Source organism: Rousettus aegyptiacus, unplaced genomic scaffold (genome assembly GCF_014176215.1).
Source record: "Rousettus aegyptiacus isolate mRouAeg1 unplaced genomic scaffold, mRouAeg1.p scaffold_m13_p_2, whole genome shotgun sequence".
Taxonomy (NCBI): Eukaryota; Metazoa; Chordata; class Mammalia; order Chiroptera; family Pteropodidae; genus Rousettus; species Rousettus aegyptiacus.
The window spans coordinates 176,391,362-176,416,944 of record NW_023416295.1 but is presented as its reverse complement, the minus strand read 5'-3'; the positions used below and the strand labels follow the sequence as shown (position 1 = coordinate 176,416,944).

General features: G+C 66.0%; 2 protein-coding genes across 4 annotated transcripts in view; one reads left to right on the top strand and one right to left on the bottom strand.

The window, feature by feature from the left end:
- The window catches only part of TAFA5 (TAFA chemokine like family member 5), a 103,664-nt gene extending 78,663 nt beyond the window's left edge, over window positions 1-25,001 (bottom strand). The window contains exon 1 of the mRNA XM_016144305.2: window positions 24,854-25,001. Coding sequence (XP_015999791.1) covers window positions 24,854-24,965 — 112 coding nt within the window. The 5' untranslated portion in view covers window positions 24,966-25,001. The remainder of the gene's footprint in view (window positions 1-24,853) is intronic.
- LOC107510599 lies at window positions 11,242-17,136 on the top strand. 3 transcript variants are annotated; one of them, XM_016144303.2, is made up of 3 exons: window positions 11,242-11,610; window positions 11,740-12,159; window positions 15,328-17,136. In XM_016144303.2, exons 2-3 carry the CDS (start codon window positions 12,100-12,102, stop codon window positions 16,489-16,491), a joined length of 1,224 nt encoding a protein of 407 aa, XP_015999789.2. In that variant the 5' UTR covers window positions 11,242-11,610; window positions 11,740-12,099; the 3' UTR covers window positions 16,492-17,136. The 3 variants fall into 3 exon arrangements, with proteins under 3 accessions (XP_015999789.2, XP_015999761.2, XP_036093593.1); XM_016144275.2 differs by having other exon boundaries at window positions 11,242-12,159; XM_036237700.1 differs by lacking the exon at window positions 15,328-17,136 and adding an exon at window positions 12,678-13,444 and having other exon boundaries at window positions 11,242-12,159.
- Window positions 25,002-25,583: the final 582 nt, after the last annotated feature.

Sequence of the window (25,583 nt, the reverse complement as noted above, 5' to 3'; positions counted from 1 at the left end):
AGGGCGCTTCTCGGCGAAGCTAGCCTGCCCTGGGCGGGGCTGGAGGATGCTCTGGTGCTCGGGCCTCCGGGCCGCCAAGTGCTGCACCGCGACGAGCGTGCGCCCTGCAACTTGTGCCGTTCACGCCTGAGCGTGCGCACCTGCTGTGCGCCCTGCGCGATGTGCGCTGTGTGCGCGTGCGCACTGCTGTGGCCATGCGCGATGTGCTCTCAGAGACGGCACAAACGGGAGGAGAAACAAACCCCAGGACCCGCGTGTTCTTGGCGGCCGCCGTGGCCGGCTCCGTGCCTCCAGGCGCCCTCCGGTCAGACTGGACTGCTGTCGTCCACGCCCCCATCCCTCGCCCTGTGACCGTGCAGTGCACGCGAGGGGCAGACTTTCTCCCTGACTGGTAGCTGTCGGGACGGCCAGGCCACCTCCTTTAGCCGATGGACCAGGAGCGGGTGTGAGCAGAGCAGGGGCCGTACTGGAGCCCACGGGGGCGCGTTTGGTCACCGTGACTCACCATGACAAAAGCCACTAGTGAGAACACGTGGAGGCACGTGAAGACCTGAACCCAGTGGCGGCCTGCAGACCCGCGAGCCAGCGTGTGTGAGGCAGCTGGTCGCCGCGGTGGCTGACAGGCACGCTGACCGAGGTCATCGGCCATCGGCCGCTGAACCCCCGTGCTCCGCCGTCCACGACACCCCACTTCAAGGAGCTCAAATGATGGAGACTCCAGCAGCTACTCTCTAATTACTCACATCGCCAGGACCACAAAGCTGGCACACAGGAGACAGGACCTAAGGGCGGGACCAGGCAGCCTGCCAGCTCTCTGGCGGGGCACTGTCCACGCTCCGCCCTGGCACCCCCCGCCAAGCCAGGGCTGGGGACAGGCAAGTCCACATCCCCGCCTAACCGAAATGCACGTGTGTGTGTGCCTGCGTGAGCATGTGTGTGTGCACGTGCATGTGTGTGTGCGTGTGTATGTTTGTGTGCATGTGTGTGCCTGCATGCGCATGCATGTGTGTGTGTGAACAGGAAGCATTTGGGGGAGCAGGATACATGTGGGGGACAGGGAGCGTGCGGGGGGAACAAGAAGTGTGTGTGGGGAGCAGGAAGCGCGTGGGGAGCAGGAAGCGCGTGGGGAGCAGGAAGCGCGTGGGGAGCAGGAAGCGCGTGTGGGAGCAGGAAGTGTGGGGGAGCAGGAAGCGTGTGTGGGGAGCAGGAAGTGTGGGGGAGCAGGAAGTGCGTGGGGAGCAGGAAGCGTGTGGGGAGCAGGAAGCGCGTGTGGGGAGCAGGAAGCGTGTGGGGGGAGCAGGAAGCGTGTGGGGGGAGCAGGAAGCGCGTGTGGGAGCAGGAAGTGTGGGGGAGCAGGAAGCGTGTGGGGGGAGCAGGAAGTGTGGGGGAGCAGGAAGAGCGTGGGGAGCAGGAAGCGCGCAGGGGGAGCAGGCAGCGCAGGGGGAGCAGGAAGCGCGTGGGGAGCAGGAAGTGTGGGGGAGCAGGAAGAGCGTGGGGAGCAGGCAGCGCGGGGGGAGCAGGAAGCGCGTGGGGGGAGCAGGAAGCGCGCGGGGGGAGCAGGCAGCGCAGGGGGAGCAGGCAGCGCGGGGGGAGCAGGCAGCGCGGGGGGAGCAGGAAGCGCGTGGGGAGCAGGAAGAGCGTGGGGAGCAGGCAGCGCAGGGGGAGCAGGAAGCGCGTGGGGGGAGCAGGAAGGGCGCGGGGGGAGCAGGCAGCGCGGGGGGAGCAGGAAGCGCTTGGGGAGCAGGAAGCGTGGGGGGAGCAGGAAGTGTGTGGGGGGAGCAGGAAGCGCGTGGGGAGCAGGCTGGGCTCCGGGCTCCTGTCCCACTGCGGCCGGGGCGGGGGAGGCAGCGTTGGGTGGGAGCACCCCTGGGAGGAAGTGTCGCAGGGAGGGCCTGCTGAGCAGGGGCCCCCGCGGCACTCATTCATTCATCACTCGTTCATTCGTTCGTCGCCCACACACACACATGTCCATCCTCGTGGCCAACACGGGCTTTTGCTCGTCTGTCCTGGCCGGGTCCACGCTGCCCCGTGTCTGAGCGTCGGGGGCAGAGCTCTGCTCACCCCCAAACATGGCGGCTCAACAGGGGCCACACCTGCCCCTCCCGCCCAAGTCCCTCCCAGGGCTGGACTGGCCCCACGATGAGGAGCAGGGGGAGCGCCTCGTCTGGTTTCTCCAGACGCACACACTGACTTCCATGAGACGGAAAGTGAACGTTGTGCCGGGCGTTCACGGTGAGGCGAAATCCGCAAAGGCCAAAACATCGTTTTTAAAGCTCGCAAGGACGGCTCCCCACCTCCCCTCGGAGGAGCTGCGGCCCATCTCACGGTGGATGTCACACTTTTTTTCTAATTTTTTCTAATGACACATCGAAGAAACAAAGCAAAACAAAAGAACCATCAGCTCAGCATTTAGAACAACATATTTTGACAGCGTATTTTTAAACTAATTCCCCTCTTCCAATGGAAGTGCCATCTTGCAATCTTTCTGGCTCTATTCAAGATACACCAACATGATTATCTCATTGTTCTCGCGATAAAAACTCCCACGTGCATAATAGCAGCATGATCGACATGCAGATGCACTCAGGGGACATTGTCTCTTCTGCAGGCCGGGAAGGGGGAACAATGGGAGACGTCCCCCGGGGCTCTGGGCTCGGCAGGCTCCCAGGCAGGCAGCTGTGCGGGTGGCACACACAGAGGTCACGGGAGAGAGCGGCTCTCAGGACACAGGGCCGGGGAGCAGGGACTCCGGGGGCGCACGGGCCTTGACGGCCACCGCATAGGTGTGGCCGTGGGCTGGGTGGTACTCGAGGGAGGCTTGGCCGCTGCCATGCCTGTCCCCACTGTGCCCGTCGAGGAGGATCCAGGCTCAGCCATCCACGTGTGATGAGGGCTCAGCAGCAGAGACCTCGCCTTGGCTCCTGGCAGGGCGGGGGACGGGAGCCCCCGGCGCACGCGACACAGCCAGCATCCCTCCCCCGAGCGCCTGGGCTGGGCCCTCACGTCTGTGCCCCGCTTCCCGTCTGGACCGTCGGGCTGGTGGCCTGGAGCCCTCCTGCCCCCAGCGACTGTGAGCAGCGTAGGAGATGCTGGTGCAGAGGCCGCCGAGGCCACGAAGTGGGGAGGCCCAGGCGCGCCCCCAGGTCTCTACCAGGGTCGGTGGGCGTCGTCATCCTGCCCGACTGTGGCCTGGGCAGGCGCCAGGCCCCTGAGAACCATCGCCTGTGACCAGCGAGGGGCAGGGGAGGCAGGCGGTGACGGGTGTCGGCCACCGAGCGTTGGGGGCTCAGTCTGCAGGCAGCGGTGGAAGATCAGGGGCGTGGGGCACAACAGGCTCCCCACAGGGACCCCAGCGGCAGTGGCCCCTGGGAACGTGTCAGACGCACACTCGGGGCCCAGCCCAGACCCACCGAGTCAGAAATGCCCATCTGCTATCCCAGCCCCGCCAGGTGCTGCGGGCAGTGCCTGAGAGGTCCAGACGAAGCCGGAAAGAGGGGTCCTGACCCCAGGAGATCAGCCCGGTGGGGCCCCGCCACTCAGAGGGGGCGCCAGCCTGAGTCATGCCCCAGGAAGCCCAGCCCCGGACCCCCGAGAGGGACCTTCGGGGGTGCCGCCTGGCACAGCAACGGGACTTTGGGTGTGAAGTTAAGGATCTGGAGGTGGCCACAATGCTGGGTTACCCAGGGTCCATCGCAGAGGGAGGCCAGGACAGAGGACGCCCGTGCGCTGGCCGTGAGGAGGAACCAAGGCCTGTGAACCCCCTGCAAGACCCGCGAAGAGGGAAGGAAGTGGCTTCTCCCTGGGGCCTTCTCCGGGAGGTACTCGTCCTGCCCAGCCTTGCCCTCAGCCCCAAACTGTGCTAGACCTCCGGCTTCATCTTACCTTAATGAGTTTCTTTAAAGACCCTGACTCCAAATGTCGTCACGTTCTGGGTCCCAGGGAAGAGGACTGAAGTCTGTGTCTTTGGCAGGGAACACAGTTTGGCCCTGACAGGGGGCGGGGAGCAGCAGCCTGGATGGGCCAGCCATGGCTGTCAGTCCGGGCAGCTGCGCCCGAAGCCGGAGACTTGATGGGGGGCAGGCCAGGGCACCGTGGGGGCTGGGATCGGACCCGCAGCAGAGCGGCGTGAGCTTCTGAGCGAGGCAGTGACCGCCTCGGACCCGCACGTCCGAGATCACGGTGGCAGGAGCCGGGACGGGGCTGGGACGGCCAGCACTGGCTGAGTCCCGGGCTAAGTCCTGCGCTCACTGGGCAGGGAGAGTCTGAAGAGCAGGTGCACGGCGACCACCCGGCAGGCCTGTCTCTCCCCCGCCCCCCGCCCCCCACCAAGAGAGGGCAGCAGATGTCAGCTGGGGGTGACAGGTGGCTGCCGGGGCTCATCCCCGCTTCCTCGTGCCCCCAGAGCGGCAGCCGCGACGGGGAGGGGCAGGCCCGCCCTGAGGAGGGCGGTGGGGACGGGGGGTCAGTGTCCCGGGGACGGGAGGTCGGTGTCCCGGGGAACACCTGTCCGCTCCGGCTGCCCGCCCCGCGGGGAGAGGGCACTGTTCACACCGGCGTTGCACGCCTGGCCCCTTGCTGGCAGACAGGGCCACTCCCAGGGAATCCGTGACGACTCGGGGAGCGTGACAGGTGCCGTCCACGGCGTCCTCTCTGCCCCGGGCCCCTGGCCAGCAGCCAGGGCGCCGTTTCTGCAAGGTTTCATCCCAAACGAGCCTTCTCAGCGCCCTCTGCGGCCAGCCCCAGAGCCTGGCTGGACCAGGAGCAAGGAATCGGTCACATGTCACAGTCCCAGCACCCCGCCCATCACAAGCCCCCACACCTGCCCCCGCCAGGCCACACAGGCGGGACAAGTGAGCCCCCCTGGAAACGAGCAGGACCGGTAACGACGAGGCCCACGCAGACGGAGCGACTCCCAGCGGCCTCGCTGCGCGCTCGCCATCCAGACGGGCCGGGCCGCCTGCCGCCTGCTCGCTCCGGCTCCATCTCCGTCTCCGCGCCCGCTGCCCGCCTTGCGCCCCCGCCGCCGCCCCGCGCCCCGCCGGTGCAAGCTGACGGCCCCCCCGCCCCGTTTGCAGCGAACAACGCGGACTGGACCGCATCCTGGGACCGGCACTAGGGAACCGCTGAGTGTCCGTCCCCAGCCTGACAGGGACTCGTGTCCGGGCGACTCCTCTCGTGGCGGGAACAAACGCAGACAGCAGGAAGGGGGGGCGGGGCAGGCGGGCAGCCCGCAGCGCTGCGCGCTCTCCCAGGCCCCGCCCACTCCTGCCTTCGCCCGGGTCAGGGAGGGGCGCCCCCACCCCCATGCACGGGAGTCATTTTCAAAAGTGCCCAGAGTGCATTGCAGAGCGACACCTTGGTGGCTGGATAAAGCCAGCAGATGACGACCGGGCCGGGGAAACCCTGCAGGGTCCCCTTCCCCAGCCCCGCCATGGCAGGAAGAATCCCCACGCAATTGATGTCCAAGGAAAATCCCATCCACACTCGAGTTTCCCCTGAAAACACACATTTTGTTTAGAGGCAGCATGCCGCCGCCCCCCACAGGGCTCCCCCAGCTGTGGTGCAGGGGCTGGTGCTGGTGTCGGGGGCGGGGTCATGGCCTGCTGTCCTGACCCTCTCCCGATCCTAGCCCGTCACAGAGCCAGCCGCGCCCCCAGCCTGGGACCCTCGGTGGCCCTGGCCTGCAGGGTGAGCCAAAGCCCAGGGGCCATTCTGATGGAAGCTTCCAGACCCCGGCTCGCTACACCTGCCTTCGAGCTCCATCCTGCCCGCCTCTCCCTGGTCCTCGGGGAGCTTTCAACTCCGCAGTCTCCACACCCGCAGTCTCTCGACAGCCCTGGCCGAGAACCACGAGGCGACTGACGGGACCGTCCCCTGTTCCCACGCCGCAAATGAGGCTGGGCGGTGGCGCGGCCTGGGCGAGGTCGGCGTGGCCAGTGCAGCCGGGCGCGGGCACAGCCCACTGCAAAGCAGAGCCCAGGTGCGGCGCAGCGCCCCCGGCGAGGCCAGGTCGCAGTCCCCAGCAGCCGGGTGACGTGCTGGCCCTTTCCGTGCCCCATTGGGGAGCTCTGCCCCTGCCCTGAGCCCCGCGCCCGCGTCTGCACCCCGACCCCCCATTCCCCTGCTCCCAGCATGTCGCGCTCCGGCCCCGTCCTCTCCCTGCAGAGGGGCTGCCTGCCTGTCTCCTGCATAACCTGGGTCCCATCCAGCAGGGCCAGGCTGCGGTGGTGACTTGGGTCCCATCCAGCAGGGCCAGGCTGTGGTGGTGACTTCACCACACTGCCGACATGGCCCTCCCCGCCTCCAGCCCCACACGGGTCACAGGCGTGGGTGGCGGGGCTCAGCAAGGAGCTGACAGGCCATGCCCCAGGCAGGAGGGGACTGCGGAGGTGAGTAAGGGAGAGGACGCCAGGTGCCCAGGGCCCGCTAGGCCAGGCACAGTCTGCGGGCCACACACGCGTCAGCTCCCGCTGCCTCCGCTGCTGAGGCCGGCCGTGCCCAAGCGCCACACACTGGGCGGCTCGCTCCGCGGCCGCCGACCCGCTCCCACTCTGCGGGCCCGGAGCCCAAGGGCCAGGTGTGAGCAGGGCTGGTTCCTTCTGAGGCCGCGCGGGAGCCTCTGCCCCAGGCCCCTCTCCTGGCTTCTGGCGACCTGTGGGTCCCCGGCTCGTGGAGGCGTCTCTGATTCCTGCTCCATCGCCGGGGGGGGGGGGGCCTCGCCCCTGTGTGTCTGCGTCTCTTCTCGCCAGGCCCCCCCCTCCAGCATGACCCCATCTTGATAGCTGTATCCACAACGGCCCCGTTTCCCAGTGAGGTCACGTCACAAGGTCCCAGGTGGACATGGACTTTGAGGGGACGCGCTCCAACCCCGCAGAGAGGTCCCGACGCTGCCCCCGCTCTGGTGAGGATGGCTGCAACGGAGGGGCTGGCCGAGGAGGCGGCAGGAGAGGCCCCGCGGCTGAGCCGCAGGCGGCGCCGAGCCGGGCCAGAGGCTTCAGAGGGCGCGCTCGCCTGTGGTCGTGCCGTGTTCGGGCCGAGCTGCTCCTGGGACCCAGGTCCCAAGCCTGCCCCCACTGGGACCACTCGGTCCCCAGAGCAGCAGCCCTTGGAGACATGGGCCTGTTTCACTGACGCTCCGAGCTGCTTTTTGGGGACCGTAAGTAGCAGCATCCCCACTACGTGGCTGCATAATAAATAGATTAGGGCGTTAGGCACCAGAGTTATTAAAAGTGAAAGACTCTCCAAGAGAAGGCACGGGATTCTCGGAGCCTCTGTCTCCTACAAACATGTAATGAAATTTAAATTGAATCTGGTTTAAAATCATTTACCTTTTGACATCATGTATCAGTACACTAAGTATCAGCTGAGAAAGCAAATAACCTTTCAAGCAGAATGAAAAATTACTCTGTCTCTTTTGATTTCATGTTAATTTTCAAATTTAAATGACCCTGGAGCTCTTTGCTCGGGGCCAGCAGTAGGAGCGTGTTGATTGCCGGGGTCCGCGCCGTCCTGGGACCCCCGGCCTGTACTGTGGTCTTGCGCCCTTCCTCCTGAGCCCCAAATGGCTCCTGGGGGACCAGCCTCCGGACGCCTCGCCATGTTGGGGAGAAAAGCAGTCCTTTCATTGTCCTGGCTCCCCCCTACCTCGGGGTGTACAGATATGACCTCTGCGCCCGTGAAAACCGCTCCTGGGTTAGACCTGAGCACTCGCCCGTCTCGGGCGAGCATCCACACTGCGCTCGAGGGCGCCGGGCAGAAGCCCCCAGCATTACGGGCTCCTCAGTGCAATGATTTCCTTCCAGAGGGGTCTGAGTTTTCTCATCTATAAACTGGCCATGACAGCGCAGCTCGGCTGGAGGGACCCTGTGGGGACATTAAGATGCACCTTGGGCAGGCGGTGTCCCTGAGCCGTTCTGCCCACAGCCTCACATCCTCACCAGGACAGGTGTCCCATGAGGTCACAGGTGGCGATGAGGTCAGCGGGGATGGCTGGCACCATGGCCCGCAGCCCTTGAGGTGGGAGTCGTCCCGAGCCCTTCGCTCAGCTGCCCCAACCCACTGAAGCCGGGCACAAGCCTTGGGGTGAGCGACCCTGGGCTTGACCCGGTTACACAGGCCACCCAGCCCAGGCCCCGGGAGGCTGGGCAGCTCGCCGGGGTGCCAGGCACTGGACGTCACGGCGGAGAACTGGCCAGCTCCAGCGAGTCTGCGAGACTCTGTGCACACTCGTCCGTGGCCCTGCAGCTGCTGTCACGTCCGAGGCTGGGACTCTCTCGTTAGGAAGCAGGTGGGCACCCTCCACCTTGGCCAAATCGGTGAGGGGCCACCAGCAGGACCCACCAGTAACCTTGGCCAGAGAACCTTTGAGGACCTCTGCGCGGGACCCCCATGCCTGCGCACACCCTGGCTGACCAGAGGAGCCAGGGGCGCACCGGCGGGGGGCCGGGCGGGGGGTGGGGGTGGGGGGGAGGGGCACAGGGCGCACTGCGGCTGGGCGGAGGGAGCAGGGGCGTGCTCCGGTGGGGTGGAGGGGTCAGAGGCACCCCGCTGGCAGAGAGGTCACGGGGGCACGTCGGGGCTGGACAGAGGGACCTGGACTCCAGCTGCCACCGTGGACCACCCCGCAGGGGCAGAGACGGCTGCCCGGGTCCCCAGCGCGCTGATTTGCGCGCGCGCCCTCAGGCACCCCCAGCTTCGCAGCTCGCTGTCCGGCGGACCCGGCGTCATTCCCACGTCGCGGACATGAGACCCGAGCCTCAGAAAGCCGAGCTCCTGCCTGCGCCTCCCAGCACGGAGGGAGACGCGGGTCTCAAATCGGAGTCCTCGGTCCCCGGGACCACCCGAGCCTCCGGGTTCTGACGAACACAAAGGCCACAGCGCGGACCGTGAGCTCGACGCCCCCACGGAAAGCGGCAGGACGCCCCCTGGGCCTGCGGGGTCTCCCCCGAAACCCATTCAGCCCCTGGGCGCCCTCGTCAGGCCCCGTCGGAGCGCGGCCAGCGTCGCCCGGAGGAGACGTGGGCCTCGGCCCCTTTTGGAGCCCGCTGCTATTTCTTAATTAGCCAGAAGGAACAACGGGGCTTTTCATGAGGACTGTGCCCTGTGCTGTCCCATGTGAGCGCTACTGGGCTGGAAAACAGAGTGGGCTTTGCCAGGATCTCACCCCCGCGGTGCCTGCCCAGAGAAAGCGGCCCGGGAAGGGAGCCCGGGAGCAGGGAGCAGGGAGCGGCCGCGGGGAGGCGGCCCCCGCGGGCCCCACGCCCTCCGGCCTCACCGCGGGCGCGGAGCGGAGGGGCCGGATGTCCAGGCGGCCGGACAGGCAGCGTGAGGCCGGCCCGGGGTCCGCCGCGCTCCAGCGAGGGGCTGCTGCTCACCGCGGCGCAATGCGAGGCCTCGGGGAGGGGGGGCATGTCTGCGCGCTGACGCACCAGCCGCCAGCAAGTCCCGCGGGGCCGCAGCGCCAGCCCCGGGGACCAGGCCGGGCCGGGGCTGTGGAGTGTCCCCCGCAGGGCTGCGCCCAGGGGGCCTCGCCCAAGGTCAGGCGCGGCTGGGCGGCTGGGCCCAGCCCGGAGCGAGGCCGCCCTCTGTTTCTCCGCTCGGGGCGGAAGGGACGTCGGCATGGTGCGCGGTGACCCAGGACCCCCCGCGGGCGGCCTCGTGCCCAGCCCAGAGGGGTCTCGGGCCGTCGCTTCCCAAAGGCTGTGAGGCTGGGGTTTTGCTGCGGGCGGAGGGGGTGAGTGCCTAAAGGGGTGCGGCTTTCCTTTTGGGGTGATGGAACCTGAGGACCTGACGGAGGCGGCGGTCACATGACACGGTGAACGTGGGAGACGCACACGTTAAAATGGCTAATTTTGTTGTGTGAATTTCACCTCAATACAAAAAGTAAAACAAATTAACTTTAAAAGCTGTGCGGACAGCCAGGTGCCGACGTGACGCCTGTGCCCCGGGAGCAGGCCCTGGGCGTCCACGAGGGGCCACGCAGGCTGCCTGCGGCAGCTGGTCCCCCGGCGGGGGGGAGGGGGGGCTGGCTGGCTGGGGTGCGGCCCCCCCAGGAAAGCGCTGGCCTCCTGTTGGGGCAGTCTCCCCTCCCTCAAGGGTGGGGCATCCTTGAGGGGTCAGCTCTGCCTGAATCCAACACCCCGGGGGAGACAAGTACAAAACAGGACAACAGAAGCCCTCAGGGGCACGCCCGGGAACCTGTCCCCCCACCCCGCAGAGCTACGGTCACTGGCACGCCAAGCCAGGTCTCCGGGGAGAGGCCGTCTGACCAAGGGCCTGGGCCTCCCCTCCCCCGAGAGCGGGGTCCTCCCATTCCTTCAGCGCACCCGAGGGTGGTGACGTCCACGTCGAGGATTCCACTCACCTACGTTACACCCAAACAGAGCGTCTCGAGGACAAACTCAGAGGTGTCAGGGACAGGAGACCGGGAACGGTGAGAAGCCAGCCAAGTGGGGGGGGGGGGTAGTGGGTGGGCCGGGGGTGGGGGGCGGGGAGACAGCTGTGCAGAGGGCCCCGGGGAAGGGGATTAGGAAAAACTTTCAGTGTGTAGTTAAAAACCCTAATCTCCGCGAGCACATGCGTGCCACCCAGTACCACCCAATTTTGATCAACTTAAATGTGAACGCCTCTGCATGTGGGTTTTACTGCCGTCTGGCTTAGTGGGTCCTCGGGGAGCAGCCACCAAGTTAACGGGACCCTGCCGGGCCTGTCGCAGAGTGGCTGCACCGAGACCGTTCGTCCCCAGGCTGCCGACGGGGAGGTCAGACCGACGGGGAGGTCAGACCGGAGGTGGCTCAGGGTGAGGCTGGGCAGCGGCTGGGGCTGCCCCGGGCAGGGCGGGGGTCTCTGCTCAGAGCCCCAGAGGACACAGCCCACAAAGGCCGACGGGGACCTCAGGTGCCCTGGCTGGGGGCCGGGCCGGGGGGAGCCCGCAGAAAACCCCTCCGCTGTCCCAAGCTCCCCAAGGAGCCCGGGCCCCTCCTGCTTGTCCATGGCGCCTCGCCCCACCTCCCCGACTCTGACTGCCTGTGCTCGGCGGCGGGTGGGCGGGTCGGCTGGGAGGCCCCTGTGATTTCACCCTAAAAATGAAAATAACAGGGCCGACCCTGCATAGCGTTGGCGGTTAGAGACGACGCATCGAGATGCCACCACAGCCAGGGTGACGGCCCGTCACAGCTGCTTCAACATTCCAGGACGAGCCCGCGTGGGCAGAGACGCACACCATGCGGGCTCTCTTTTTGCCTCGTCTGCCAGGAAGCTCAGAACCGAGATTGGTGCTTGATTCTCGGAGCTCCCTGTAACCTAGGATGGTGATTCTCAACTGGGATAAACCGGCTGGGTGACAGGACGGAGGGGCACTGGCCCGCCACTGGAGTTACCCAGGGGCATCCAGGGGTCTCCATGCTGCCTCTGGACGGTGTGCCATGTCCTTGGAAAGGTAGCTAGCTATACTGTTCCCTGGCCTCCACTCGTGAGGGACGAGGGATGGCCGCACTGCCATCTCACAGCCCGCCGCTGTGGCAGGAGCATGCGAAGCCTGTGCCGATGCCCACTGGGACTGCAGACCCAAAGGTCACAGGACAGGCGCCCCCCACTCCCGGGGTTAAACCGGTAAGAGGTAACAGCTTCCCGGAGAATTTATGAATCAGTGCGACAAGGCCTGGGGATTGTAATACAAAAATAATCGGTTGGCCTTCTCGCCAAAGCGAGATGCCAAGACCGTGTCATTTAATCCTCCAGTGCCTACTGCCGCCTCTCCTGACGTGCTGTTGTCACGTTAATTGAGATGAAAATTCTGCAATTTGGAGTTTCAGAGAAGCATGTGCTCATTCCGTTTCTGATCCTCGGAGACACGGGCCACGCTGGGCCACCTTTCAGAAGCCCCGGGGGCCGGCTGGCAGAGGAAGGGGCCTGCCGAGCAATGCCCGCTCTGTCCCCGGAGGACACGCCCAGCTTTGACTCAGTATCACCAGGTGCGTTTCATAAAATCGAAACTGAGAAGCAGCCTTTCTGCAGAGCCGGGAGGACAGGCCTGTTGGTGTGAACGTGGGCCTGGGAGGGACGTCCCTTTAAGGCACATGCCAGGCACCAGTGAGGACGATGCTCACGAGGCAGCCGACGCCGTTTGCTGGAGCAGGAGTCCCTGATGTCACTGCCCAGGTGGGTCCCCTCTGGAGGCCGACCGGGGCCGCCCTGCCCACGGGTGGGGGCAGCTCCCTCGCCCCCGGCCATGCAGAAAACAAAGCCACCTGGAGGTGTGACGTGGCTGGGGGAGGGGTGGCCCGGGCACAGCACAGGCCCCTCGGCCGCCCGCTGAGCCGCTCTCCTCCGGGGCTGGCCCCGCTGTGCCCCGTCCTGGGGACTCTGCACTGTCACCTCCCAGAGCTGCTCAGAGCAGCACCGACCCTAACATTGCTCAGCGTCACCCGACGAGCCTGCCTCACAGCAGGGGACAGCAGTGCACCTGTGCACCCCCTCCAGCATGTCAGGAGAGGGGTGGACCTGGGGGGGGGGTGCAAACGGCTGAAGTCCTCTCGCGTCCCCAGGGCCCCTGGGGGCAGGGAGGGGTCTGCGAAGCATGTGTGGGGCCCGGACCTCCGCCTGCTCAGGCAGGTCAGGAAACGGCGGGGTCGCCTCAGGGTCCCTGCTCATCACCACCTGCCCCCCCCACCCCACAGATGCCCGGGGCCTCAGGCCGCGGGCTGCCCGGGCGCGGAGCTGAGCACAGTGGCGTTCTCGTCCTCTGGGCACTGTGGGAAGACTGTCCTCCACATTTAGCTGGACGGAGATGTCGTCCCAGGCCCCGGGAACCTCCCTTCCCCTCGCCGCCCGGAGGGCAGCTCTGGGCCGCCAGGTTTTACGGGCGAGGCCGGGATCAGGGTGCCCTGCTGCGCCCTGGGGCCACCAGCAGCGGCGTGGGGAGCACAGCCAGCCCGGCCTCCCCTCCCCCCTCCTTTACCCACTGTGGCCTCGGAATGAGCAGCTCTGGCCTGGGAGGACCCCCCACGGAGGACACACTGTGTTTTCTGAGCGGAATGGACCAGGACAAATGCGGTCCTGGTCTCGGCTACGGTATGAACCGGAAGACAAGGACAGACCCCCAGGGCCCCTGTGGGCCGGGGATGAGCTCTGCCTCCTGCCCTGAGCGACTGGAAAATGGCTGCCGGCTCCCCACACAGGTGGAAAGACCTGCTACGGTCACTCTTCAAAGCGAGGGTCAAACGAGTGGGACACCCTATGTCCATACCGCCCCGGTCAGCAAAGTCAGCATCGGACGCTCATTCGTACTCGAGTGTCAGTGACTGACGACGGCGGTCTGGATTAACGTGTCTCTGCGCCTGCTCTTCGCAGGGCTCTGACCGCGCATGCGTGGGAAACACGCCCGCGACGAAGCGGGGGTCCCGCCTCAGAGCCCCACTGCCCCGGGCGAGAGCAGGGCCCAGCGCGCGGGGGGCGGAAGGACAGAGGCCCGCCTCCTGGAGGCGCTCGCGGCTCTGCCGCCCTCGCCAGCGCGGGTAACAGGAGCAGGGCGTGCGGCCCCGTGGCGCGCAGGAGGCCACGGCGGCGGAGCCCTGGGGGAGCTGTCCCAGACCGCCCACAGCGCCTCCACCTGAGTCGCACAGGGAGCTCAGCCTGCAGGAGCTCAGAGCTGCACCGCCTGGTGGCGCGGGCTCCCCCAGGTCCAGGGGTGGGGGCTGCGCTGAGGGCCCCCCATGACCTCCCACACCCAGCGCCACCTCCCACGCGGTCCCAGCAGCGTCTGCACGTCCGCTCGGTGGTGCTGAATCTCGCTCCTCTGTCCCCCCGCCCCGCCCCCTTCGATGGGGTCGGAGCCGGGCATGAGGTGGCACCGTGAGGAAGGGCCCAGGCCTGGCTCGTGGGCTGCAGGCGGCTCGGTCCCCTCAAGCACGCTCATTGCCCACAGCCTCTAGGTCACAGTGGGCGGTGTCGGCACGTTCAGTGGACACACACCCTGACTTCTGGGTGTCCTGGTCACTTCCCAGTGTGCAACGGAAACCACTGGACCACCCGAGAAAGAGACAGGCGCCTGGGCGACCTCCACGACCTGTCCATAGCGTCGGGGTAGGCTGCACGCATCATCTCCATGAGCGCCTGGGCCTCCGCTGTGCTGTGCGGGCTTCCGGCAGCTCCTGGAGGACCAGGTCCCTCCACCTGGAGCCTCGACATGAAGATGACCGCGGGCCACACGGACGCCGGACGCCGCACGCCGGACGCCGGACGCCGGCCTCGGCAAACGCGCTTCTACGTACAGCGCCCTGAATGCCCGGTTCGATTAAAGCTCAGACTCTTTAAAGAGGTGCATGGGTGTCTCAGGACACCCAAGTGTGCTCAGAGACGGCAGAAGCCGCTGGCTGCGTACCCCCCATGGCCCAGATGCTGTGGTGACAACTTCCGCTCTCTCCTGAGATTGGGGAGCTGGCACGTCACAGGGCGGGGTTCAGAAGCCTCCGTAAGTTCGTGAATTCACGCCTGCTCCAGGCCAGGGGGTGTGAGAACTCTGCGCAGAACCATGAGATTTGCGGCGGCAGGGGGGGGGGGGGGCCAGGACGGCCGGGCAAAGGCCTCTGCCGCGGGGAAGCCAGACTCGGAGGCCCCCACACGGCGCTGCCGCGCCTCGGACCCGGACCCCACCGAGCAAGCGGACCACAGGCCACGCCCCTTCCCAGATGATCGTCCCACCGTCCTCCCCGAGGCCCAGAGTCCTCTCCAGCTACAAACAGTGCTGGGTGGAGCCACCACCAGCAGGCAGAGGAGGCACCTCCGCCTCCCACAGCTCACCCCTGCAGCTGCTGGGCACCCTGAAATGAGCCGTGAAGAAAAGAGACACGACGGACCACCCAGAAGCGCAGAAAAGACCCACCCCCACCCCACCCCGCAGCTCAGGAGCCCGCACCCTGTAGCCACCGCTGCGCGGCAGCGGGGTCCGAAACTCAGCGTCAGTTAGTTAACGGGAGCCCTGCGCACCCCATGACTGGTATTTAGCCACATTCTGGAAGTGCCGTCAGGTACCGGGATGCCACGGGAGAAAAGTAATTTAAAAATGGAGACAAAGCGTTTTTTTGAAAGATAGGCCACTCGCGTGGGTCTGGTCGCATTTAAAACAGCTTCCGGGGCATTGAGACCTTAGCTGCTAAAAAAAATCATGACAGGAAAGCCCTCTGGGACTGAACGACGTCCCCCCAGAAGGAAGCGCCAGGCCTTCAGGCTGCCGACAGCTCTCGATCAACCTTCCTCCGCATTTAATAAATCTGAATACACATCAGATCTTGGAAGGACAGCGAACCGGTGTCTCCCCATGTCACCCAGATGTCTGTCAGCGAGGCCCCGGACCCCAGCGCAGCTCCGAGCCCACATGTGTTCCCGCAAGTCAGCCAGGCCAAGAAGACTCCTCTGTCACCTTGTCATCCGAGGGACTTCAAAACCAAGTATGGAAACTCAGCTGGCTGCCCGCACAATTCCGCCTGCGATTTCCCTAAACTCCAAGTGGGAGGCTACAATAGAGGTGAGCTGGAGCCTGGGGGAGCCACCCAGGTGGCCCGCCGGTCTGGACCTCCAGACAGGCAGGCGGGACTGGGAGGGGTCCACTGGGACGAAGGGGCGTCCCTTACACAGGACTCACTCCGCCCGCGTCTGAAGACCACGCAGGACATCAGCTTGGTGCTGTGGGGTGGGGGGGTGCAAGCTGAGGGCCGGGTGCAAACCGCCCCGCCCTGCAGAGGCCCCAGCAGTGGACAGCGGCCCCACAGCGACATGCCAGCCGGGCGCTCGAGGGGCAGTCAAGGACGTCCCCTGTGGCTGAGCCCACAGTCCCGCGGGCACAGAGGGGGGCCTGAGAGAGAAGGCGCGGCACTCGCTCCCTGGCCTGGCTCACACTGCGGCCTCCGGGGTGGGGAGGTGGCTCCCTCGGGTGCCCTGGCTCCATGTGGCTCTCGTGTCCCCAGCCAGGGCCACATCAGCCCAGCCCAGGGACCGTCTGTGGCGAGGTGGACGCCCTGGCTGTCCCCCCTTCAGCACCCCAAGCATGCACGCCCTTTCTCATCGCTTCTCCCAAGACGAACAGCGAGCATGCCAGGCACCAGCCACCCCCTGGGCCAGGACCCCTCCCGGCTTCCTCCAGCCCTATCTGTGCTGTGGGAGCCCCAAGGTGGCTGCGGCAGGACCGTCACCCAGGGCAGGGGCTGCGGGCAGGTGGAACCCCGTCCTGAGGGCTCCTACGAGCCGGATCCCCGATGGCTCACTTCTAATCAGCGGCGTCGTTACAGGAGGCCCCACCACGTCTGCTCGGCGACAGCCGTTTTCACAGGGTTTGCTCTCCAGCCCGGCCAAGGCACGGCAGCGGGCCTTCCGGGGCCCGCCCGCTCTGCAGTGCTCACATGGAGGGTCCCCGCCGGGGCAGGCCACACGCTGTGTGCTCAGGGCCCCCGGTCGTCGGTTCTGCCAAGCTTATTTGGCACCGGGCGACCCGAGTGACCGGTCCTTGTTTGAAGGCACGCCCGAGGTGTTTGTCCAGCAGTTTCAACCTCATCGTGTGCACGGCAGGCAACTCCCCGTGGCCCTCGAGCCCGTGAGCTGAGCGGAATTGAATGTCACTCTGCCTGGCATTATGGCTCAGGCCCACGCACAGCCACGCCGCCCTCTGTGGCCCTGGAGTTTGGTGCTGGGGTTGCAGACCCACGGGACCAGCTCCGAGCTTATCCTCATGCCACGGGCCCCAGCGGCTGCCGGCGGGGAAACTGAGTCTCAGAATTGGAGGCTTAGCATGCAGGTCCGCATGCGTGTGCGCGTGCACCTGCACAAAAACGCAGACACAGAACGAGAGGACAGGCAGTGGAGGTGGCCGGCACGGGGAGAGGGACCCTGAGCTCCGTCCCCAACCCGCCTCCCTCTCCAGGCAAGTCATTTCCAGCCGCTGTCAGCAAAGGAAGCCACTGGCCACACCTGTGCACCCTTCTCGGTGGTTAAGAACGGCCCAGAGGGGACGAGGTTTGGGAATGACCAGGTCCTGCCCTCCCGTCTGGACGCAGGGCTGCTGACGCTGGGGGTGCAGGCAAGACCGCTGGCTCAACACGCGCAGAGTCCAAGGGTGCGGAGCAACGTGCGGGCTGGGCCTGGGGCTGCAGGGGGTGCCGCGCGGGTGTGTGCACGTGCGCCAAGCACACGCCCCGTGGACGCAAGGCAGGCCGGGAGAGAGAGCAGGAGGCAGAGCGCCGCCGGGGGCCCCGCAGCTGAGTCTGGCTCCCCGCCCCCCCTCCACTCCCAAGGGCTGGAATAAGGCAGCTTCCAGGCAGCCAAGAGCCCTGCCAGCAGAACTTTCTGGAGGGAAAGGCGCTTACGGTATTTGTTACCAAGGGCTGCAGACAGACTTCTCCAAAATCCTGCTGGGGGCCCTGACTGCCTCTCGCAAAGGCAAGCGTAATTAACAGGCGGGTAGGTGACGGGAAGGGCGGATGGGCTCCCAGCAAAGCGGGATTGGGGACGTCTGCTTGCCTCCAAATGGCTTTATCACCATCGGCAAGACGGGCGCATGTGAGAAAGGGAGAGGTGGAGAAACGAAGGCGCAGCGGAGCCACTTGGGGGCCCTGGGCCTGCGCCCAGCGCCGGCGACAGCAGTGCGTGGAATGTGCGGCGACACCTTCCTCGTCCAGCAGACAGCCTTTCCAGCAGCCCCGACCGCGCGGCAGCCGCGCGGAGAGCCGAGCGTCGGGCCGCGGCGGGGAGGAGTCAGGCCGGGGCGGCGCCTGCTGGGGCCACGTCCGCAGCCTTGTGCCGCAGAGACGGTCGTGGGGCATCACCCCACTGACACCGAGCCCCAAGACCACACTCTTCATTTACCCAAACAAGAACAGCGGTGCAAGTGGGGTGACTTAGGACCCACAAACTAAAGTAGGGGTCCCCACGGAGGGGGGTGGCGACTCTCCTCCCAGGGGACACGCAGCAAGGTCTGGAGACATCCTTGGCTGTCACACTGGCATCGAGTGGGTGGGGGCCTGGAGTGCTGGCCAACATCCCTCAGAGCCCAGGACGGCTGCACCCCAGAGAGTAGCGTGGCCCAAATGTCCGCGTGCTGACGGGAGAACCCTGAATGGAAGGTATCAGAGAAAGCCAGCACTCAGGGGAGTGGGGGGGGTGGCAGTGGGGGGGGGCGGTTCCAAGGCGGGGCCGCGTACACGACGAGAGGCTCATGCGAGGCTTTGAGGAGCTGTCTACTCCTGCAGTGCCAAAGTCCTTAGGGGTTCTTTGCAAGCGGGGGGCATTCCGTGGGGCCTCCACTCATTCTCCTGTTCCTTCCTTTTTAATCAGACGGTGTTCGAAGCTTACGTGCTCTGGAATCCTGCGACTCCCCCTTCTGCTGTGGGATGGCATCTGCCCCAGGCCTCAGCCCCACCCTTAGCCCTTTGCTCCCACCCCCGCTCATGTGGAGCCACTCAGTCCTTAAGCCCCGCCCACAGGCCTCTAGCCCTTAGGCCCCGCCCCTACAACTTGAGCCCCACTCCTAGCCCTTAGGTCCCTCCCCCAGACCTTTAGCCACACCCTGTCCTTAGGCCCCACCCCCAGCCCCTAGCCCCACCTCTAGCCCTTAGGCCCCGCCCCCACACCTTGAGCCCTGCCCTTAGCCCTTAGGTCCCGCCCCCAAACCTTTAGCCCCACCCCTAGCCCTTAGGCCCCACCTCAGTGACAGATCGCTGTGGAGTTTGCGCAGATGGGCGAGTGTCTGCCAGCTCAGAGAGTAGGGCAGCCAATCCCCTTGGAGCGATGCGCCCCAGAGCCCAGTGCCTAAAACAGAGGCAGGCAGTGAGCCCTGATGACTTTCAGCTGAACACGGACGACGCGGGAGGGAGACCAGGCCATGGATTCAGGGCCGGCTTCCTGGAGGAGGGGGCTCCCCAACACAGCTGGCAGTCTCAGGACGGGTCAGCTCACGGCTCCCTTCCTGCGCTCAGCGGTGCGGGGGAGGGCCCGGCCCGGCGTGCAGGCCAGAGCATGCGCGCATTCCTCCGCTGCTTCCCTGAGCCGGGTCCCTGTGCTGTGGCCTCTGGCTGGACCCTGCCGGGCAGGGACAAAGAGATTGAGAGTCCCGCCCGAACAGGAAAGGCCCCGGTTTGCGAGGCTCAGAGTGACATGGGCAAGGGGCGAGGGCGAGCGACGGGGCGGGAGGGGGGGGGTAAGGACGGGCGCGGGCTTCCATGCTAAGCGGGGGCTCTGGGCCAGCCCGGAGGCAGAGGGACCGCCAAGGACAATGCCGACATGTCCAGGGGGGCAGGGCACTGGTGAAGGCCAGGCATGGGAAGCGAAGGTCCCAGAAATGGAAAGGGCATTGAAGTCCAGACCCTGGGTTGCTTCCTGCCACCCTTGGGAGCCACCTGCCACTCAAGTTGGAGCAGGTTGCAGCTGAAGGGGACAAAGAGCTCACTAAAACAGGGCGCCTGGCCCAGGCCGGGCATCCCCTCCTTACTGGCTTTGCCTTTCGCTGACCCATCCAGTCCCCAACTGGAGCGTAAGCCCAGGACGGCCACCTCCTTACCCACCTCTCTGTCCACCGTGCTCCCTAACTGCTACCCACGCGAATCAGCCAGTGAGGTCTCCTGCCTCACAGATGCCTGGGGCTGTCGATCATCAATCACAAATGTGCAGGAGAGCCAGGTGCCCAGGTGGGGCCTGGCCCAGGCCAGTCCCTCCACGGGGAGGTTGGCCCCACAGCAGGTGACACTCCGGGGATGGGGAGCTCTAGGAGATGAGTGAGGCCTCTCCAGGGGACTCTCATGAGGGGCCTCTGTCCCCCAGGCCGAGGCCCACCATTCTTGGAGACAACGCTGGTTCACCAAGCTGGAACTGGGCCTCCCAAAAGCCAGGCGCCCCAGGGATGCTCCAGGAGCCCGGCTCACCTAGTTGGAGACGGATTCACCCCACCCTGGGCTCCCGCCAGCCGTTTCAGTAAGTAGCCGTTACAGAGCCACAGGGAGCCCCCGCCCCCCTCGCGGGGCTTTGGACTGACGAGGAGAGCGCAGACCCTGTGCCAGCTGCTCGCTGGCTCTGGAAGGCCTAGCGGCCCAGATGGCTGCTGCTGCCAGCCTGCGCGCGCTCGCGCCCAGGTCTGACAACCGGCGTGCGGGGCGGAGCGAGCGGGGGCGGGGGCGGTGCTGGACCGGAACGCCCCCCAGGGAGGCCTCCCGGCACTGCGGCCGGACCGGCCCTCGCGGAAGCCACAGGCGCGCTGGCGCAGCCCTGTCACCCAGGCCCCAGCTCAGAGGGTCATTTACGCAAGGCGTCATTGAGAAAGGGACACCGCAGACGCCATCGGCCCCGTGTCGTGTGCCAGCGCGGGCCCCGAGAGGACGGCCATGACGACCCCCCAACAAGCGAGAACTGGCAGCGCCGTGGGCGCCTCCCCACCGCAGCTCGCCCTCCGGCGTCTGGCCCCTGCGGGCGGGAGACCCCGATTCCCGCCCTCCTTGTCAGTGTCCTCCCTGTCACTGGGGCTGCCACCATGGCACTCTGGGTGACAGCTGGCATTCTGTAGAGGTCATTAACTCCAGAGCACCACATTTTAATGCAAAAAAATGAGCGCTTCTCAATCAGCACAGCTGCGAGGCTGTATAAAGAAACAGCGACGGTAATGTTTTGCTTTTTTCCCTTTTTTCCAGAGCCACATTATCATAACATTTCCCCGTAATTACGCCCATAAACGTCACCTGAAAATACCTCACGCCACAAAAGTCGATCTACATACTTCATTCTGTGCATGTCACCTGGCGGGTCCTGAGCAGGGAATTTCACTCCGAGACCAGCCCGGGCCGCCGGTGCCTGAAGCCCAGCGTCACACACGGACCGATTTATTGGATGCGCTGCCCTCTGGCCTCACTGGCAGGAGCCAGATGCCAGGGGGAGCCCTGGAGGCGGTGTGCCCTGGGGGGCGGGAGTCTCGGGGGAGGCGGGGTGGGACTGGAGAGGGGAGCGTGAAGCGCTCAGGTGCCTGGCTGTCCCCAGCACTGTCACTGAGGCCACTGCCCTAGACCCTCCCAGGATCCTTCCCCAGGGGTCTCCGCCCCAGAGGACACTTCTTGGGGCTACTCCCCCTCTGCCTGCTGAACCCTCGGGCATCAAGTTCCGCTCACAGAGCCCCATAAACAGAGGTCACGTCTTCACGTGGATCAAAGACGCAAATGGCGCCTCTCCTGCCGCAAGTTCATGGAGCAGCACAGGGGGGCCAGGAAGGCGAGGCGTCAGCTTCCGAGCTTCGATTTCACCTCGTGGAGAACCCCAGAAATAAAACGCGAACAGCGGGGAAGTGCGTATTCTAATCTCTCCTAAATATGCAATAAATTGTATTTATAACGAAAGTGCGACATCCGAGAACCTACGCTCAGTTAGTACTCTAATGGATTAAAACGATTCCGAAGTTGTTTGTAATTTCTTCACACAGTAGCTGTGGAGGACAAGAGATTTCACTTAAAGATACAACTGAATTCTGATGGGATTTATTGAAAAAAAAAAATCCACGTCAAAAACAAAGTCACACTGTCTGTCCCCATACGGCTCCCTGGTGCTGTAAAATGCAGACTTCTCTCCCAGCCAGGGACGTGCATTCGCCCAGCCGCGCTCCAAACAGGGGACGCGCCATCCGCGCCCGGGCACAGCGTCCACCTCCGAACCGCACGCCGCATCTAAGTGTCAGAGTCCAGGTGTGGGGCGTCAGGCATTCACTCGCCAGCTCCTCGCCGTGAGCCGGGGCGGGAAGGCCGCAGCGCACGGGTGGACCAGTCTGCTCAGCCCGGAGCGGTCTCGCTCCACCCGGGACCCGGGTCCAGGCCGACCTCTCCGCTCCAGAGATGCTGAGGGCAAGGCGATCTAAGTCGGCACTTTGAGCCACGATGACAGCTCTTTCCCCAGACCAAAGGGAAGGGGTTTCAAGTTCCTCACGCGTGGCCTTCATCCCCAACTCAACTGTCCACCAAGCGCCCAGCCTCGCCGTCCACAGGACACGTACTGAGACGGAGTATGCATCCTAAGGAAAGCCACCCAGGCCCCTCCTTCCTCCTCGGCCTGCTTCTCCTGGCAATTCTTCCCTAGCAGGAGAAAATGACAAGGCTGTGTCACTATAGCAACTAACCTAATTGGTGGACTGCAGGTCTTTCTCCAGCCAGAGGGTGGAGCCCATCGCCTTAAATATGGGTCTGAGCCGCCTGCAAAGAAGGGAGGCCTTTCACTGGGCCGGAGCTGGAGACACCCTCTCCCTGAAAACCAGGCCAAGAAATGTTCCGGCTTTCATTCGGGGGGGGGGGGGCACCAGGAAGCGAACACCTCATGTGTCGCAGAGAAAGCCACAGATTTCGTGGGCAGGGTAACTGAGTCCTGCAGGAGACTTATCACTTTGCCAAATTAATACGATACAAATATATCTGCTCCACGACACACAAACATCCTGACTGAGAACAAACACAGTTTACGGACAAGGACGCTGACTACTCTCCTTCATCCCAGATATACTGAAAACGAGAACGGAAATCATGGAACTGTCTCAGCTGAATTTATTTGCTTTATCAATTTTTTTAAGTGTTATTTTTTTTTTCCTCCAAGACTGCTGTTCCAAGCAGTCAATTATTATTACCATGTCTATTTTGTACTTTAGTGAAATGTCTTCATTTCTCCAAGTGCATGTCCGGTGTGACGGGGTGTGTCTGGAAACGTTAGCTCATTGTCACCGAGCCATCACAGAGATACGGAATCAGCCGCCAGAGTGAGGTTAACCCATAACGATTTCCGCTGTGCTGGACAAGAAAGACCCTTAGCGAATGTCCTTGTCCTGGTGGGAGATGTGTCCGGAAGGCCAGTGAGGCCTCCGGAGGCCACTGAGGTGGGAGGCCGATCTGGGCCTGAGGCTCCCCTGAGCAGGGAGTCCTGCAAGGTGTGAGCGTGGGGAGTAGGAGCCACGGCGGGGGTGTGGGGTGTCTGGATACTTGACGACAATTAGCAGCTGCTCTCCCCCGCCCCCCCCGGGGGGCCACTTCCAGGCCAGCCTGCTGGGCTGGTTCTTAGCGGCCCTAAGGACGCAGATGCCAGAGCCGGCCAGGGATGGCGCCAGGGGCTCAGGGCGCTGCAGCCCCCTCCTCAGACACTGCCCATGAGCCCCTCTACCCTGTGCTGCCACCAGGAAGTGCGTTCCAGTGGCACCTCCCTGGTGCCGCGGCGATTCATCTGCCCTTAGCCCTTTCCACATGGGCCAGGAAGCCGCCCCTGGCTCCCCGATCGCCAAGCAGGTCCAAGGGGCCACGGGGAGCAGGGGGCCCACAGCAAACGTTGCTCAACCCCCAGATCTGCTCCTCACATTCAGTCGGGGAGCTAGTTCCGAGGGGCGCGCCGTGTGCACCACGGTGACGATCCCTCCTGGACAGCGGGGTTATGACCCCGCGGAGAACCTGCCAGCCCCCGGACCGCTCCCCGCCTGCGCCCAGCCCTCGCCGGCAGTTGTAGGGAGACGCACTACGCGGGACAAGGAGGACACGGAGCTCCCCTCGGGACTCCGGAGGGCTGGGCTGTCCCAGGACCGCGCCGGCGCCAGGCTCGGCGTCCCGCTACAGTCTCATGCGGGGGACCACAGAGGCTCGGACCGGGCGCAGGGAGGCCCCGGGCTGTGCGGTGGCGGCTGCGGAGCGAGGCTCGGCGTCAGCCTCTTTTTTATTTTAATTTTTTTTTGAAGAATCCATATTTTTCTATCACCTTCTGCGCCCATGGCAATTCTCCATGACAGGTGTTTCTCAGCGCCCGTCCTCTGCTCCCGCTGCGACGGGAAAGGACCAGGAGCCCGTGCCAGGCGGCCAGCCTCGGAGCCGGGCAGCCCGCGCCAGCCCGCCCCAGCCCGCCCCAGCTCGCGCCCGGGCGCTGACGACTCCCCACCCCCCACCGCCACCAGCTGCGAACCTGCGACCAGGGCACTGAGCACTCGATCCCGCCCCAGTCCCGAGGCTGTGCCCAGGACTCCGACCACCCATTTTCCCGGACGGGAGCGTGTGCCCGGGGCGCAGCCCACCCCCCACTCGCCGCAGCCGCCCCGAGCCTGCTCCCCGTCCCCCAGTGCGCTACGCCCACCCTCGCCCCCAGTCTGAGTCCCCGGCGCTCACCGGCCCGCACCACCCCGCCACCGGCGCAGGTCCCCGGACGCGACTCGCGAGTGCCCGCGGTGGCGGTGGCCCCTCTCCAGGAACCCCACCCTCACTTCCCTTTTTTAAGAAAGCGCCTGGCGAGCCCGCTTCCCAGGTAGGCAGGAGCTCCAGGCGGGCTCCCGCCCGAGGCGCCCCGCTCCGGGCTCGGCCGCCGCGTTCCCCGTCGTCCCCGGCGGGAGCGCTGCTCGCGGACAGCGCCGGGCAGGGCGCTCCGCGGACACCCCAGCAGCGGCGCCCGCCCGCCCCGGACCTGCCGCCACCCCAGGAGCGCGCGGCTCCGCCGGAGAGTCGCCGGCTCGGCTCGGATCGCCGGCCTGGGCCGGGAGCGGCGGCAGCGCGCCGGGCAGCCGCGGGCATCGCCGCTCAGGGACGCGCCGCGCCACCCGGGGCCTGGCGCCCGGGCCCTGCCCCGGAGTCGGGAGACGGAGGCGCCGGCAGCTGCGCCCGCGCGCGAAGTGCCAGAGAGCCGGGAGGCCGGGGGCGCCCTCGGCCTCCGGGCCCAGCGGAGGGCCGGCCGCAATCTGGGGAACTGCGCGCCCCCAGCTCGCAACTCCGCGCGGACTCCGGGCGGCCCGCGGGGCGCCCGCCGGGGCCGGGGCCGGGGCCGGGGCCGGGGCCGGCGATGGGGGCCCGGGCCGGAAAGCCGTGCGGGGGCCCGGCCGCGCGGTACTCACTGCAGTAGGCGATGAGCAGGCTGGCCAGGATCATGAACGCCCAAAAAGTTGAGGACATGCTGGGCAGGGCGGTCGCATCTTGCCGGCTGCTGGTCCTGGGCGATGGCGCCATTGAAGCCGCGGCGCCCGCGCGGGGGGCAGCAGCGCGTCTCAGCAGCCGGCCCTGCCCGCGCCCCCGCGCCGGCCTCCACGTGCGGGCCCCGCGCGCGCCATCCTCCGCCGCCGCTGCCGCCGCGCCCGGGCTCCGGCCCAATGCGCCCCGCGCCGGCCCGCCCCGCGCCGCGCCCGCGCCCGCGCCCGCGCCCGCCGGGCCCGGGGACGCCGGCCCCGCCGCTCTGGGCGTCGCTGCGCGCCCGGGCTCGGCGCGCCGGCTGCCAATGAGAGGGGCGCGCCCGACGCGCGTGCCCGGCGCCGCGAGGGCCCGGGACTGGCAGGGGAGGCGAGAGGTGGGGGCGCTGCGCCGGAGCCGTGCCTCTGGATGGCGACAGAGACAGCCCCGCGCGCCCGCAGCCTGGGCACCCGGAGAGCAGCCGGAAGTTTGTGGACTTGGCCTGCATGGGCCCCGGGCCCTTGGCGCCCCACTTCCTCCCCCGGCCGGCCTTCGACGCTGGAATCCCAGCTCTCGCCTGGGGTGCGGGCGCGAGTTTATTCTTAGTATCGGTGACTTGGACCCTTTTCCTCAGATGTCCCCTGTCACCCCTGTTCTTGGTGGTGTGTTGGATCCCCGGGC

Bases quoted from the DNA above. Each gene is read 5' to 3' on its own strand.
- LOC107510599 (XM_016144303.2), top strand. From the start codon at position 12,100: ATGCTCACGAGGCAGCCGACGCCGTTTGCTGGAGCAGGAGTCCCTGAT. The intron at 12,160-15,327 runs GTGGGTCCCCTC...CATGTCACCCAG, and splicing joins TCCCTGATGTCACTGCCCAG to ATGTCTGTCAGCGAGGCCCC.